The sequence below is a fragment of the Vigna umbellata genome, chromosome 1, assembly GCF_029865625.1.
Source record: "Vigna umbellata cultivar VRB3 chromosome 1, Vumbellata_1.0, whole genome shotgun sequence".
In the NCBI taxonomy this organism is placed as follows: domain Eukaryota; kingdom Viridiplantae; phylum Streptophyta; class Magnoliopsida; order Fabales; family Fabaceae; genus Vigna; species Vigna umbellata.
In genome coordinates, this window is record NC_142165.1 from 10641358 (window position 1) to 10659723 (window position 18366).

Here is an 18366-nt window from a genome sequence, read left to right on the forward strand (position 1 = left end):
CTACAGTATTTTTTAACCAAAGTGTTTGTGAATTGTTTTTAAATTGTGTTGAATTTTTTTAAAAATCTTGTCAAAAAGAGAAAAATTAACACCCCATATCAATTTGGCTATGTTTGCCACTTTTTAAAAAATTATTAAAGAAACAAAGCATTCCATTTCATATCATATTAGATACGTAACAAACTTTAGCACCACATTAGAATTGTTTAACTAAATTATTCAATTAAACATTGCATTTCATTTAAAAAACTAAAAAATATAGTATTTACCCACTTCATTCATAATATAGGTTCCTTATAAATAAATAAAAAACATAAAACTAAGTAAAATAGGAAAGATTTATCCCACACAAGAAATAGGATCTCCCATAAACAACAAAATCAAAAAACTAATACATCTTCAAATATAAAGTGTAACTTATCAATACACATCTTCAATAACTAAAATTAATAACACTTGAAGGTCCCACTTTATCTTGAAAGGTTATCTTTACAAAAAAAATATTTCATCATTTTTAAAAACTAAAAATTATATAAATTTTTCATATAAAGTCATCTTGTTCAAATTTATCAAGCTTTTTAGAATCCTCATAAAAAATTATAGAGAAAGGTGTCTCTTTCAACCAATTACAACATTCACCAGAAAAAAAAATAAAGAGACAAATATGAGAATGGAGTGAGGAATAAAATTTCATCAACAAAATATAAGGATTCTGTCATTTAAGTTATTAGAAAAGTAAAATCCTTCGAAAATTTATATACTCAACAACATACTTCAACTTTAATAGTAGGAAAAGAATCAACAAATTTTACAAAGGTACAACTAACAAAAATTTCTACAAAGGCCTTGAAAAAACACAATTTTAGTTTGTTTTGCACAAGTTAGACATTGAAGATCTTCATGCTCCAACTTGAAAGAAGATATTGAGACATTATTTTTATCATTACTTATTTTATTATGAGATATATTTATGGACATGAATATTATTTGATGAATATTCTTAGGAGTAATTTTTTTTTTATTTAGTTGGGTGTATAAATATATATATTGGTAGCTTCTGAATAAAAGAGACGATAAATTTTCTTGTTCTAAAAATTATCGGTCCGTGCCCAGACCAGCATATGATGATTGTTGAAGAATTTCTCCACCTTGAAAATCCATTCAAGAACGAAAGATAACCCATAGAAATGAGAAAATATTAATCAAATGTCACGATGTTGGTAGGCCACCTTGATCGGAGCAGCTACTCTGTGATCCCCTCCATTTGAACCAATTTCAGAGTTCACACAGTATTGTCTCACCAACAGCAAAAGATCTTGTACGTAATAATTAAGAAAGGAAAGCAGATTCAAGAAGAAGCAAGAAAGCATAATCAAAAGGAGAAACAGACTAAGATAAGTCATGTACCAATCAATTGTCTTTCTTTAATACTACAAAATCATTTAATAGGACATTATTTTTGTGTTCCCCAACTGTCTGCTTGGGCTCCCTTCCTTTTATTTTAGTTGTTTCATATTCTTTATTCTCAATTCAACTACACACGTTTTTATGTATGATATTGAAGAAAAATATTTTAGTTTAAAGAAGGTAAATATATTTGGCTTTAATTATGAACCTAACTGAAACCTAATTTTTCTTCTTTTTTTTTCATTATTTTGTCCTTCTTTTTCCATTCATTATTTTGTTCTTTCTCATCATCATCAACTTTTGTTTTCTTTTTCATATTCTCATCTCCTTGCACACAAAAAAAAAAAAAATAGAGACATGAGATCCATCATTTTCATCTCTGCATTGAAAATCCAACTCACGTCATAAAAATCCATATTTGCAAAAATTTCAATTCAACTAAAAATCCCAATCGACACAAATCAAGGCAACAAAAAAATCTCAATCAAGACCTGTGACACCTTTGTCGCTATGGAGTCTTAACAAAAAACACAAACTCAACTAAAACCGCAGAAAACAAATTGAATGGAGAAAAAAGAAAACACACTCATTGTTCGCTTGACGTTGAGTAGCAGTGGTGACTCGTGTTCGAGGATGTTGGATGGAGGTATTCAAGAACATAAAAATAAAGAGAAAGGAGTAAGAAAGGAGGGAAGAAAGAAAGTGTAGGAACAAAATGTTTGACGCGATTGTAAAATTAAAAAAAGAAAAAAACCTTAAACATTCAAACTTCTGGTAGACTGAATCTTATCTAAAACCTAAATCTCTGTCTAAATATTAAATAAAAAAATATCAATGACATTTTTAAAATTAATAAAAACTTCTAGACACTAAATCATATATATGCTTTGATTTTTATTAGAACCAAATGTATAAATATTTTTAATAATTTCAAAAATATCACTGCATTTTAATATATTTTGATTTTATTAAAATCCAAACATGAATTTTTTTTGTACAAAAAGATTTTAATTATGCTTTATATATATATGGATTTTAAAATATACCAAACTTTCTGTTCATATCATTTTGCAGAGTTCTCTAGTTTTATTTATGGCAGTAATATTATAGGTATAAACTCATAACAAAATTTGAATCCCGATAATCTATTCTGCTAGTTCTTCCAAAATGTGAATCAATCATAAACACAACATGTGAAACTCCTACATAAAAACAATGGTAAGAACACAAACATGTGAAAGGGTCACATATTGCTTGACTGTTGACAGATCATATTAATCGTAAATATATCCATTCTATTTCTCTTTAGGTGTAGACATATGTTGAGTGTCCAAATATCTTTCTCCTTATTGCAAGCAACAACCAAACTCAATCATCAAATCAAGGATGACAAACCTCAGTTGCAAGAGGCAACACCAAGAGATCAGGACCCACATACCAGCTTGTTACAGCCACAACATATCCAACACAAACATATATACACACACAAGACAATATGCTGGTAAAAAATAACATACAAGACATGTGCTTCATGATAAAGAGCCTTTTGATTTCTTTCATGTGCATGCACACGTATGAAAGCAAAATATACTTTTCATTAAATTAGGAAATAACACATACAGAAATCTCTAGTGATCTGCGCAAACAGTGTAGATTAATAGAGCATAAAGTTAGATTCATGCACACTTACAAAGCTTGCAGTTCAGTAATGACTTAGATTTTTCGTTCTGCTTTCTACAATTTAATTAAGGCAAAACACGCACCGATGGCATATATGATACCAACTTGGAGAGAGACCTAAACAACTTAAAAATAGATAGGGTTTTTGGCTCAGCTATTGGATATTATAGTAGAGGATTGTGTTAAAGAAGCATGGGCATGCCATCCATTGGAAATGGCTTGCACATAACATTTTCCATGTAGTAGTTAGTTGCATCCATCACCGCAAACTGCATATCTTCAGAAGGCTTCCAATGACGTTTTCTCTGATTGATGAACCAGTTGTTGATCTGTTTCAAATCTAGGCCTGTTGATTCTGCCAGTGCCTGCTTTTGGGATTCCTACATATAAACCCCATCATATTCACCATTACCATAACATTAGTCATGAATATGTAATGGTAAATAAACCTTACCCACATAATAATTTAAGGTTTCAACATTCGAATTTGTGTTGTTTTCTACTTAACACCACCATCAAATGTGTCTGCATTTTGGTGGCAATCAGATATGAAAATTTATAAACCTACGTTCTAAAACACTGTAAATGCATAGTACAGAAGGGAGTGTTATTGTCTTTAACACACTTGCACTTTGTACTGTAGATTAGAAATTGTTGAAACAGACAAAACCTTAAATGATTAATAATTTGTGATTTTCAATCAATAATTAAGAGTTTCCTATGTAGAGCTTAGTTACCGAAGGGTAGGGCCACTTGTAATGCCGGTTCCACCAATCAAGCAGTTGCTGTCGTGCTTCCTTTGGCAACTTTCCATTCTTTTTCTTCTTCAAAAATTCCTTCTTCAGGCTCCCTAGATATCCACTATACTTGCGCAGAAGCTGGACTTTCAGTTCCCGATCTTCAGCTTGAGTGTCTAGGTTGTTTTCATGCACATCAACCTCATTCTGTGATGATGATTCACTTTGACCTTAATTTCAAATAGCCACAACAAAAATGGAAGAAAAATTAAGAACTATTAGGAAAAATAGTTCGTGCAAGAAAATTATCCATCACGAATTACAGAAATGTAGCACAGAAATATTAATTTAACAATAATATATCAAAACATTCTAAATCTTCTTCCCAATCCCCTTACTTGATAAAAAAAATAGTGAACGATTTCATTTTATATATCTTAGACATTAAATATATTAGTTATTCATTTAATAAGTATTTGTTTATGAAAGTATTAGGAGCAATAGTAGAATAATATCATAGGAGGACAAAATAAACCTATATCTTTTCTTTTTCTGAATTATACAGTACTACAAGCATTACCTAAGAAGTGATAAAAACATGCTCAGAACTAAGTTTGATTAACATTATTTTCTCTAATGCACACTAATTATATTACTAAATAGGAAAAGCTTTCATAGAAAACAACTGAACTTTTGATCAGTGCTTAATGGTCTCACCATGCATACAGGTTAACTGCATATTATAGAAGGCCTCAGTACATACAACCTTTACTCAAACAAGTTATAATATATAAGAAATATGGTTCACCAATAACTAAATATGTAACCCTTTCATTCATGACTATATATCATACAAAGGAGGGAAATAACAAAAATAATCATGAAAGCTTAATATTTACAGTGATTTTTTAGAATTAATCTACAGAAGGAACAACTTAATTGACAAAGAAACATATGGCCACAGCAGATAAGACAAGGAGTTTCCTTTTTCTACTAAGTTTTTAAAGGGACCTTGAAAGAGAGAGCCATGCATCTAAATGAGGAGAGGAATTAATCAGAAGAAAGAAGAGGTGACAACTCACTGAGTATGTGTGAAATAATAAGGAACACTAAGGCCACAAGAACCAAAAAGAAAAATCCCTTTAAAAAAAACCCTGAAACCCTTCAAGATTATCAATCAATGGGTCACTTAATTAAGCAGCTTGGGGTTTCGAATAAACTTTTCATCATTAGAATAATAAAACCAAGTCTCATTTTTCTTGATTTCCCCTCAAGCAGTAATTTTGACTCATAATCGTTTTCAAACTTTTTGACCTAATTCAAACACCTTGGACCCATTCTTCATAACAATCTTGAAAACAATGTAAAAGGTTTTAACTCAAGTTCTTTTTTAACTAATCACTATTTGTGATGAGAAAGGTCATTTGACTAACTACTCTTTTCATCTAATTCGCAAAATAATATATGATAAAAGAATAATTTTTGGTATCACATCAGTCTTACTGAAAAAATATTTATCTAGTAGACGCATGTGTGGTTTTCCTTTCTTTTTTTTGGTATTATATCATCTGTGTGGTTATAATTACCCAACCAACTAATATTGATATTTAATACCAACATTAAGCTTTGAAAACATGGCTGGGGAAGATCAGAATTATGACCAGTAACTAGTTCTGGGTTTAAAAATTCTGAGACACACAAAACTACCACTAGTCTAAGAGGATAGCAAGCTAAACCATGATTTATCACTACTAATGTAGACTCTGACTAAAACCTGTCCTCAGATTTGATTTCTAGTCATTTCATAGAAAAACAAAGATCCGTGGCTTCTTTAAATAAATCATTTTTCTCTCTTTTTTCTACATAGACCACACGAGCATGGTTTTCTGGGTACAAGGATGAGGTGTTGTGGTCCCGTAGAAGTTAACCATATACTTCTGGAAAGACTATGACAATTTGATAATTTGATAGGAAGGTGAAGCATAAAACTAAACCAATAAGGTTGGCTTCCAACATCAAGACCCTCACACCATTATAAGTACACGAGTACTAAGAAAAGACGGAAAAGAAATTAATGATCTTCTCTCACTCTGACACGCTATCTGGGTAGCTCACCAGCACCCACTTCCCCAACCAAGAAAACGTCCATAATTGCTCTACAGTACTGACAGATTTGTAGGAACAGATAATGAATTCAGGTAATCACCAAAATCTGATGAAACTGCTAGGGCTTTGAGCTGACACTCAATTCTTGAGAAAAAAAGCATGGCTTCTTTAAAGGGTTTCGTAAGCTCTTGCTCATACTTAATGAGCATCTCACAGTAGGCCTCCATGAACTGGTCCAGGGCTGGATCTTCCCCTATAGAACCACTTCCTGTCCTTCCTGATGATGCATTGATTGATTCACATTTGGCACATGACTCCTCTAAGCTAGCCACCACTTCAGGAGGTGCTCCAACCTGTAAGCACTCCACTCATGCCATCAAAACAAGCAACACACGAAAACAAAAAAGAAAAAAGAATCTCGAAATGAAAAACCAAAACAGAAGGTTTGGATCCTCATAAAACCCGTGAAAGAGAAGATGTTAGTGCAGTTTTAGGTTCCAAGTTAAAGAGTGCATGATCATATACATATATGGACAGCTTGTGTTGGGAAGAAAGGGAAAGATGTGTGTATTTGTGTGAATATGTAGCAAGTAAGAAGAATTTAGAATTGATCACCTTTAGGCAATTGAGGTAAGACGACAAGAGACGAGGAAAAAGAGGATGTGCCATGATTTTATCCCTCACACTGCAAGTGTCGGTGGGGTTGTGGTGGGTGTAGTGATGATCCTGAGCGATGCTGTTGGTAGCGACAGGTACTCTTCTATCAGTGCGCATTTGAGCACCAGAATTGTTACTAAGAGGCAGAGAAAGAAACTTCCTATTAGTTTCCATGTTCATCATGTCCATCTCAGAAAGCTCACTGCAACTGTTCCCTCCAAACCCTATCATAGTTACAAAGTAAGCTGCGTTAAACCCTTGAAAGGAATGAAGAGCTCTTTTCGTTTCTCTCTTTGTAGAACCAATCACATGGTACATATATAATGCATTTATTTATATTTACATTGTATGTAATATTAACAGTAATACCACTAGCTGTATATCTAGCTCTACCTCTTTGGCTTGGATCAGTTGTTCCTAGTCCCCACCTTACTGTTTTCTCAAAAAGAGCACTGCATATAATTGTCCAGAGAGTACTCCCGGAAATGAAGCTAAAAAATCTGAGTCTTTTTTTGTAGAAAACTCCAAAGAACCCAAATGGATAGTCAGTCAGAACAATAGGGATTTTTGGGCTCTTGGCTCTATAGCCTGTAAAAGGTAGTGGAATCAGATTCAGATTCAGAGTCCTCCCTTGGGAATGTGTAGTCTACCTTCCTCCTTCTGTGCATCAACAGTGTTGCTTCTTAATCTCATTCTCTTTCTCTCTCTATCTCTATCTCTTTCTCACACCTAAACTCAAACACTACCAGTGCTGTGTGTTAAATGCAGGTGGAGACACAGAGGCTACACACAGGGTTAACGTGTGTCTCTGCAACTTAACTCAGAGTTTTCCTTCCCAATGAAAGATGTATCTGTGTGAAACTCACCCTCTTAGGTCTATGCACTACCACTGTTCATGCGTACTATATTGTTGGCTATCTCTCACTCACATCATGGAACGGAGGAGAGAGAAAAAGTGCTTCAGTCATCCACAGAAAATTAAATCACAGAATAATGCATCACCACCTATGCTAATCATATTAGTAGTACTAAGTACGTACTTATATGCCATGCCTCTTAATTAACTTATATATCTACTTCATTTTTAACACGCTTAAGTATTAAAATATTCTTGAAAAGATTGGCAGATTTACACATAGATATGTGTAGGAACTAAGAACTAACTTTTGATATAAAAAAGGATTAATCTGTTAGCATCTTAGAAGCTTTTAGTGAGTACTATGTATGGATTGAGATGTGCACATTTTTGGCGAGATTGGTTGATTGGAACCCTAGCAAAACTTAATGGCTTAGAATATAACACCAAGTGCAAAAACCTGTTGGCGTTGGTAATGAAAATAATATAATAATAATATTAGGGTTAGAGGTGGTGGGTGTGATTGAAAGGAATCAAACATCAACCGTCCATTCCATGGACATCTATCACCCATGTGATATTCCTTTGGGGAGATATTGGATCTTTTTTATCTATGTAATATCTCTCTCTCACACACACTCAAAATCTCACACACAGCATACAATGATACAACACACAAACACCACTTTTGCTTTAGCATGATGGAATTGGTATATATTAGCTAGCCACTAGGAATAGGAGGGTGGGAAAATGAGAGGAAGACGACACCGTTTTGTAAATTGGAATCCATGCAGAGACACACCCATGTCAGAGGGGTCATGTCAATCTAATCAAACATAGAGGGAGAAAAGTGGGTTGGAAGAGGTAGACATAGCAAAAGAAGGCCATGTTATATAAGATGTTGCCCTCTTTGTGGGACACTCCCTTCGTCCCTTCCTTTCAGTTTTTCACTATTGCGTTTCTTACCTTACCCTACACCAATCATTCACAATTTGACATTTTGTGTTGTGCATGCCATTTTCTTTTCCATCATCTCCATACTTTTTATGCAAAACCTTTCTCTTATATCTTACTAATCTCCATTTCACACATTTTATTACTGCTCTTTCATTATCATCACTTTAATAACGTTTAATTGCTGGAACATATCTACTAAAGATCATTTTTATCAGTTAACACTATACAAAACTTTACTGTCATAACACAGATTTGCTAAACGTTTTCTCTTATACATACATACATATATATACATGCATATATATATATATATATATATATATATATATATATACATATATATATATATATATATACATATATATATATATATACATATATATATATATATATACATATATATATATATATATATATGTCATGAGAGATTCTGGTGAGTGAATTTGAGTATATACATAGTATTGAAAGTTACCGCTGTGAGAAACTTTTAGTAAATTTGAGTGAATTAATTAATTAATGTTATTGCATAAGAATTTATATTGTAAACTTAGTTTAAAAAATAATTTTTGGATACATTGTGCAAAAAGAATAAATTAAAGAGTTTATGAAACTATAAATTATTTTTTTGATTGTTTGTGGCGATTAAAATATATTAGAAATAGGTAAAAAGAGAACAAATTAATAAGTGGAAAAAAAATTAAGAATAGGTGTGTTTGTTAGAAGAAAAATAAAAGGAGAAGGAAGAAAGTATGAATTACAACTTTTTATTTCTCGCCTCGCCAAAACAATATGAAAAATCTTACTCTGATTAATTTTTTAAAATAATTAGATTTTCTCCATCTTGATTCAATCTCACATATTTCTTTCATCTTATCCAATATACATCGCAGTCATGAATATAGTGCATGAAAATAAAAGTGAAACATTTCACTAATATTATACAATTTACAATATCTATTTTATTATGTCAGTAATAAATTTAGATAATGATTGATCATACATTTATTAGTTTTTCTATTCATTTTATGTAACCTGTTTATGTTAGTTAGTATACATATTTAAATTATAAAACCACTGGTTTTATCAAGTAATTATTAAATCGATAAGTTACTTTGACAACAAATGTACTTTACAACCAATTAAGTTTTCTCTAGAATAAATAGTTGGATTAGTATATTTTCTCTCCGAAAAGTGTAGGTATTTTTTTTGGAATTAAATGTGATATTTTTATTGAGGAATAACAAACTTTTTTTAGGGTTGAGACATTCTTAATAAAAAGAAAATCATAATCTCACAAGTTAATTAAAGTTGATGTTTTTTAAGAAATTATTGGACGAAATCCCCTTTGAGTAATTGTCACGCATAGATCTCAAAAAGTTTTAAAAATAAACATCCCATTCGATCAAATTAGACCTTTTGAGCATAACTTTTTTTTTAAGTATTTACTGTAGTTTTAGATTTTTTTTTAATTCATTGAGTGATTAAATTTTTTATATTTTTAAATTGAGTCTCATTTAAATTTTTAATTAATTAGATGACATAATTGTTATTTGACTTTATAATCTTACTTGTATGTTATTTAGGACAATTTTAATTAATTTTCAAGTGTTGAGTGGTTAATTTTAATTTTTTTCAAAATATATAAAAAAAAGAATCGCTTAAAAATTAAGTAAAGTTAATTAAAACTAATGTGATTTTTTTTAAAATTCATTAAATCTGTTCTATACATTCATATGATAAAAAAAAATGTAAAGTTTTGTAAAAAAATATAAAACCATATCACAATAATTATAAAATTTTGAAAATTATATTTTATTATTATTTAAAATATATTAGATAAAAACGGATTGTGGTAGTTACCTAAAGTAATTATCTTCAATTATTGTGATGACATGAAAGTAGTGAGAAGCATGATAATTTTGATATCGAACCCACTATCAATGAAAAAAAAATTATGATTTTATATCAACATAACTATTATTTTATATTAAATACAAAATTTCACATTTCTTCATTTAAAAAAGTAAAAAAGAGTATAAGATAAGATAATAATCTTTTAGTACCATTAATAAGAAGATAAACAACAAAATGAAATTAAAAAATATAAAAAATTATTTTTCAATAAAATAAAATAATTAATAGAGATTTGGTTAAAAATATAAATTTATGAAAAATTTAAAATTCAATTAAATATTTGCATATTCAAGTATTCATATTTGTATGATGATTGCTTTTGAATTGATATGGAAACATACCTATTATTTCAGAATTTTTAACCAACGTACAAAGTTGGAACTTTGTATCTCCTACATTTATGTTTGTTTCTAATTGACATAAGTATTTTAAACCAACATACAAAGTTCAGCTTTTGTCTATTTAATAATATTTATGTTTTTTCTAAGTCACATAAAAAGTCTTTCTTATTCCATTGGTAATGTTATATGTACACTATTTTAACAATTGCACTAATTAACCGAAAATAAGAAATTATATAAAAATATTATTAGGTTAAAATATTTTTTGTCTTAATTTTTAGTGTTTTTGTTCAATTAAGTTTCACAACTTTATGCTAAGTCAATTTAATATACTCATTATTCATTAAATTTGTATAAATATTGTTAACATTATTTCTGTATATGTAATATATCAATTTGTAATTTTTTTAAAATGTTATTTATTTTAGCTTTATGAAGTTTTTTTTTTGACATTCCATATATTTGTGACATAAGAGTGTTAGGTGGTATATTTCTAGTATTAATGTAATGTATTTAATTAAGTTTTTATATTTATTTTTTTATTTAATTAAGTTACAATTATTTTTAAAATTTAAACAATTACTCTCACAAAAATAATTGAATTAATTTATTTACCAGTAACAATTGTAAAACTTATTATATTATTTTAAATATTATTTAATTCATAAAATTGAATTAAGTAGACAAATGAAGTTAAAAGATGTAAAAAATAATAATGATTTAGTTTAAATTTTATATGAAAATTAACTTTTTCTGGTTAAAAAATTTTAATTTATAAATAAATTAACAAAAGAAAAATATATTTTCTTTAATTATTTTAAATATTCAAATTTAAAAATTACAATAAAAACTTTACATTTATTTTTTTAATATTTTGTTTTTGTTTTTCTTTAAAGATTGGGTTGGTTCTTATAATTGTTAATTTGATTGCCAAGACAGGATGGACCGAACATTATGATTAAATTTTTTAAAAAGTATAACTTTAATTTTTTAAATTTAAATTAAAAGATAAAATTAGTTTTAATATTTAAATGAATTGATTTCTCATATAAATTTATAAAATTATTTTAACATATATATATATATATATATATATATATATATATAAAAGTTATAATTAGATTTAATTATTAATTTAGTTCTATTTTAAACAGGAACAATATTTTTCAATTTTAAAAAATATAGAAATCAATTGATTCAAAACATAAATATAGAACTAAATTGAAAGACACGTTTAAATGATCATATGAAATGACACATTGAAAAAACTTAAAAATATATATATATTACAAACAAACACGTAACATATAAAAATGATTATATAAATATAATTGAACACACATTAAATCAAATGAGACTTAATTAAATAAAAAAATAAGGAAAATAAAAGCAACAAAAATAAGAATCAGCTAACCTTATTATTAATCGAAGTCACTAAGTGACTTTTATTCTTTTCATTGAAAATTTATATTTAACGAGGTTCTCATGTATTTCTTTTTTTATGACTTTCAATTAAAAAATAAGGACCAACATTATTATTATTTTTCATTGAAAACTCGTATTCATATAATGAGATTATCATATGTTTTTATTTATGATTTTCATGTTACTATTAGAGTGATTTCCTCATCTTCATTCATATAAGTGATATATATGAGAGTGACTATTAGACTCATTTCCTCATTTTCAACTTTTCTCGTATATTTTCGTGTAAACTAATTGTAGTTTCATATATGAGAGGAATTGAGAAAATAAACTAGATTTTATAATTGATTATGTTTGACGGAGTGTGATAGAGTAAAAAAAATTACTCTTATTTAATTTGAACATAGTGTTAGAAGTTCTACATCAACTATAAGGTCAATTCATAGTTTATAAGTGGGTGTAAACCTCACCCTACAAACTGATTTTGTGGGATTGAGTTAGACTTAAAGTCGATTTCTAACATGATATCAAAGTTATGATTAGAACCTATTCTTACGATATTTGTTATTTGTTTAACATATTATTTCATCATTATTAGAGAAATGTCAATTCATACTTTATAAGTGATGCTAAACCTCACCCATCTATCACGTAAAAACAAAAAAAAAAAGAAAAGAGTGTCATGTGTAGGATGATAATGGAATTTAGTTTGATTATGTGAGCCAACCATGCAATGGCATGTGGTGCACAGAACGAGGCAGAATCAAAGGTGATTTTATCAGCAAAATATAATAATCATTCCAACAAATCTGATTCTATAATTCCCTTACATATGGATTTTGGATATCCTTTTACGTTTCATAAGTGCTTTTCAGCTTACTGTTACTAACATAGGATTTACCACCAACTTACACATAAAGTGCTTTCTCCCACTTCAACCTTATCATTCACAAATTTCATCCACTATATGCATATTCTTTTTCCAATACATTATCATATGCAACATTGATTATGTATATGTGAGAATATTATCATATTCCAGAATGTAATGTAAAAAGAGACCATATCTTGATATAAATTTTTAAAAAATGTCTTATAGACTAATATAATTAGTTGTTAGTTTATTAGGGTTTATTAGTACTTACTTACTTTATTAGCTTTAATAGATTGGTAAACTGTATGATTTAAAATTCATAAAAATCAATACCAAAGAATAAGATTTGGAAGATTATGACATGCGAATATTATCTTTCACAACTCTTCTATCTCATACATACTATACTTCTTTAAATAACAACTAACATTATCATTTACGCATTTTTTTTTTCAAATGCCATTATTCTTCTGAATATATCAAGTTCATTCTATTTTATCCTTTTAAGCTTTTATTTTTATTTTTATAAGTTATGAATATTCTTTACAAAAATAAACTTTATTTGAATAGGTGAGATTTGATATATTATTTATTCTTTATCAATATCAATTTTGATTTCCAATAAAAATAATTCTTCAATACTATTTAAAAAATTACATTTAAATTATTTAATGGAGTTAGTGGTTTGATATTGAATTTTATGAAGAAACTAATTACTTTTTTTTTTCTATATAATAAGTTTGATGACCTTTTTAAATAGTATACATTTGACATCTAGGAATGTTTTAAAGAAGAATAACCTTACCTTGTTAATCTCACACTTTATTATGTTTCATAATGTGGAAACTCATTAAATTAAAAGTAATATAAATAAAAAGTTATCAAATATTAAGTAAACATATTCATACACTTTTAATCGTGTCGTTATTTGTTGTCACTTTTACCAACATATGTTTGTGGGGCTTTTGGTTTGATCTGATTTTGCGAATCACTTTTCAGAGAGAGAAAAACAAAAGCTGATTATGCGTTTATGGATTCTCTTGAACTTCAACGTTGGACCTTCACAGATATTGCTATTGGGACCCCTAACTACTATTTAAACTCATCAACGTTTTGCTTCATGCTACGAACATACTCAAATATCAAAACTGTTAACCTTAGTTTTCTTATATTTATCTCATTAGTTTATTTGAGAATAATTTATATTTACAAATTATTAAATCTAACCTTTACATGATTTCTTTTATTTTTAAACTCTTTTTATAAGTATGAATTTATTATAGTTTCTAATTAGTTGACCATTTTAAAAAAGGAAAAAATTATAAAAACTTGTTATTAATTTATTTATATTCTCTTTTAAAGGTTTAATAATCAGAGATGAGAAATTAGCGTTTATATTTGTTAATTTATGTAAGGTCTTTTTTTAGTTGGTACATTTTATCCAAGTGTATCAAGTTTTAAGTTAAAAAAATCTCTATTAAAAAACATACTCTAAATTTAAGGGTATTTTAATAATTTTAAAATTTAATTTTAAAAAATAAAATAAAAGGTAGTTATTTATCATTCATGACTTTATAGTTGCTGTTATGTGTATTAATTATTTTTTAAAATAAAATAAAAGGTAGTTATCTATCATGCGTGACTTAAGAAATATTTTAAATTATAATATTTTTAGGAATACATAATTTTTAGGAATATATAATTTTAATGTGATTGTATAAAATAAATAAGATATTTTATTATAATTTTTCACATATAACATTAGTGTAGTAGGTGATTTAATGTAAAACCTTATTAAAATGTGAGATTTTAGAAGTGATTAATGTATATTATTTTAGATGTGATTAATGCATATTATTTTATATGTATAAATAAAAGTTGCAAAAAAGAAATTTGTTAGCAAGATGTTGCCTCTAGATGACATTAATGATCCATTCATTTTTAAAAAACAATTACCTGTAACTATAAAGTCATGATGATAATAACTACTTTTTAAAAAAAAACAATTAATGCAGATGATAAATAATTACCTTTTATTTTTTTATTTTAAATTAAATTTTAAAATTATTAAAATATCCTTAGATTTAAAGTATATTTTTTTTATTAGAAATTTTTTTGTAACTTAAAACTTAGTACACTTTACTGTACCAACTAAAAGAAGACCTTACATAAATTAGTAAACCCATATATATAATTATAGTTTATATATATATAAACTATAATTATATATATATATATATATATATAATTATAGTTTTGATATTTTTATACAAAAACAATTTTCATATTTTTTTGTAACATTATATTATTAAATGAGGCTATGAATAGAGAAGAAAGCAAGTGAAAGTTAATATCACATGAAAAATAATTTCTGAATTCCAAGATATATCTATCTATATGCATTATTTATGCAATGGATAATGTTAATTTATCCAAAAACATCATGAAATAGGACTGAAATAGTAAAAGGTGGTGATCGTGGAAACATTGGAAGCGATTGAAGTTGCTGTGTTGTGAGAAAATTTTGTGATGTCCTGCTTCATCACCAACCATGTCATTGTTTCAACTTGAAATCCTTTGTATTGTCTTTTTCATGCCTCCTTTTCTGTTGTCTTCTTCAAATTCATCCAACAACTTTTTCCTATACAGGTAGCCTCCATGGCAGCACTGTTTATAAACTATTTAACACTATTAACTATGATAATACTATTGAACAACAATTAGGATCTTAATTGGATACAATCTGTTATTAACTTACACGTGTGTAATCTTAATTGGATACGTTCATATTGTTGGGTTCAATACAGATTTTGATACAGCCCATAAATTCTTTCATTTGACGGCATGAAATAGTGATGCAAGTACGAGGTAGTTGGCACCATATTAAGGAGCTGATTTAACTTGTCTGTTTTATCCAACGCAAGTAGCTAGGGAAGATCTGTTTCTGGGCCTATCCTTCACACTCCCGTTTTTCTACTGGACCTTCTCTGTGAGCTAATTTGCTTGGGGTTTCTCCCCGCACCTCCAAATCTTCTTTCCGCACCTCCAAATTTTTTGTTAGTGATAAAAGAATCTTTTCGACAAAGGTAATTTTTTTTTCTCTCCTATAATTAACTTTACCCACTCACAATCATCCACTTTTACTCATCTTGCAAATCCTAGCGCCGCATCCCATATGCTCTCTCCCCCTCTCAACTCATTTTCTTTCGAATTTCGTCTCTTGTCACTGCATCAACCAACCTTCGTTCTTCATCCCAGCACATCGGATATCACAGGTACTTATTCCTTTTCCTTTAGATCTTTTTCTTCATATTTCATTTAAAATGACTAGTATAGTGTATATACACATAGAAATGGTGGACCTGAATGGATTTGAGAAAATAGGGTTCATTGGAGCGATTATGATTCTCATCTTGAACTTTTTAGTAACAATGTACAAGTATATCTAGCATTGTATATTTGTTTTATTGTTATCAATATTATAATCATTATTTTCTTTGAGATTGAATAGAATATTTGCAAACTTCATCCTCTTAGTCATGTTAATAAATCATAATTGTTTAGTAAGATTTAATCTTCCAGCAAAAGGATATTTAACTAAATTTTGTATCACATTATGATTATGATTATGATATTTGGATATAACCTTCAATGTCCCCATTCATCTCTATTAGAAATTAGCTTGGTCCTCAATTTAAAAGGACATTTGCATTTTCTTGTGAAAAACATCATATTTATATTTTATGTACTTTTCACCTCTTTCACATCTTAACAACACAAATGTCTCTTTTCTGAGGTAGAGCTTTATTAGATCTTATAATTACGACAACAAGAACATATTAAAGACTATATATGTCAAACTCGTTCAATTAAGTTATCACTTGTGAGAAAACTCTAATCCGTTGCAAAATTATTTATATAATCTTGTACATTTCATTGATAAAAAAAAAAAGAAAAATCTAACATAAAACTAGATCCTTAAACTAAAAGGATAATCTTTCATCTTACAGTATAACCACCTGAAACATAATATCATTACCATTAAATACCTTACTTCTTCGATAATAATACTAATAATAATACCTCAAGAAATTATTAAAAAAACAAACAAACAAATTACAAAATTTAAGATAAAAAAGTTTAAAATTTTTAAAAAAATTTCATCAAATTTCAAAGTTCGGCTAAAGAAATCACCAGATTTCAAAATTCAATTAAGAATTTAACCACATTTTAAATTTCGATTAAGACTTTAACTAGATTTTGAAATGCTATGAAATCTTTATCTAAATTTCAAAATTTGATAACTTCCTTAACCGAATTTCAAACTCTAACGAATTCTTAAACTGGATTTTGAAATTTTCTTAAACAAATTTTAAAATTTAGTAACTACCCCAAAATTAAATTTCAAAATTCAATGAATAACCAAATTTTGAAATCTGATAACTTTCTAAACCAAATTTCAAACTGATAACTTTCTAGACCGATTTTAAAATCCATTACTTTATTAACCAAATTTTGAAAAATTTTGAAATTCGATAAGTTTCTAAATCAAATTTCAAGATTCGATGAATTTCCTAAACACTTTAAAAATCCAACACATATTGAAAATAAATATATCAAAATGAAATATAAAATTTCAAATAAAAACACTTATACAACGAAGAAGAAAATTAAGGTGAATAGAGTAAAACAAAGAAGTTTTGTTTTCTGATGCACACAAGTAACAGCACCACCCAAAGACAGAAGGATGAACGTAAAGAGTGAAAACTTGGATGCATAAGAGTAAATATAAAATTCATATTATTAAATGCAATTTGATAAACAATAATTATTACTTACCTAATTCTTTTTATATTTATTTTTAGTGAAGGACATAAACGTTAATTTTAAAGTGTAGGAGAAGTGCCGAGTTTACTTTCTTGCTGTTTTCCACCTTTCACGAATACGTTTGAAAATCAATTGCTGTTTTCCTTCACAGGTGAAGCATCTCGCACTCCAGTAAACCAACCTTTGTCTCCTTAAGGAATCCTATCTATAGATTATCAAACATAGTCCCAACACACATAAAACATAAAATCTCAATAGGAACCCTATATAGAAAATATAAGTACTAAATATAATAATTGCTCCTCACAAAAGTACGCAGTCCTAATCAGATTAACTTCTGCGTAATTGCAAAAGCAATAATTATTTATAAGAAAATCAACGTAAAAAAGGAAAAAAATACACATACATTTACAATTTACCCCAGTTCAAAATTCCACAAGGAACAGCCATGACATGATTGTAACTATTATATAGTAATTGCCTTAGTTAACAAACTACAATTTGTGCAAAACATTCAACACTAGAAAAGCATACAGAAATTAAAGTTGACCGAACAGCAATTGTTTTGTAAACGCAACTTTGGAG

General features: G+C 28.0%; 1 protein-coding gene across 2 annotated transcripts; it reads right to left on the minus strand.

The window, feature by feature from the left end:
* Positions 1-2989: 2989 nt before the first annotated feature.
* On the minus strand, positions 2990-7586 carry LOC124840897 (homeobox protein knotted-1-like LET6). Of its 2 annotated transcripts, XM_047317037.2 has the most exons (5): positions 6981-7586; positions 6546-6811; positions 6031-6283; positions 3825-4054; positions 2991-3467 (listed from the first exon to the last, which is right to left on the minus strand). In XM_047317037.2, the coding sequence occupies exons 2-5, from the start codon at positions 6774-6776 to the stop codon at positions 3270-3272; spliced, it is 912 nt and encodes a 303-aa protein (XP_047172993.2). In that variant the 5' UTR covers positions 6777-6811; positions 6981-7586; the 3' UTR covers positions 2991-3269. The 2 variants fall into 2 exon arrangements, with proteins under 2 accessions (XP_047172992.2, XP_047172993.2); XM_047317036.2 differs by lacking the exon at positions 6981-7586 and having other exon boundaries at positions 2990-3467; positions 6546-6874.
* Positions 7587-18366: the final 10780 nt, after the last annotated feature.

Excerpts from the sequence above, each read along its gene's own strand:
- LOC124840897 (XM_047317036.2), bottom strand. The coding sequence starts at position 6,818 with ATGATAGGGTTTGGAGGGAACAGTTGCAGTGAGCTTTCTGAGATGGAC. Across the intron at positions 4,055-6,030 it reads AGCAGTTTCATCAGATTTTG|GTCAAAGTGAATCATCATCA; the intron begins GTGATTACCTGA and ends TTTGAAATTAAG. Across the intron at positions 3,468-3,824 it reads ACAAGTGGCCCTACCCTTCG|GAATCCCAAAAGCAGGCACT; the intron begins GTAACTAAGCTC and ends GTTTATATGTAG.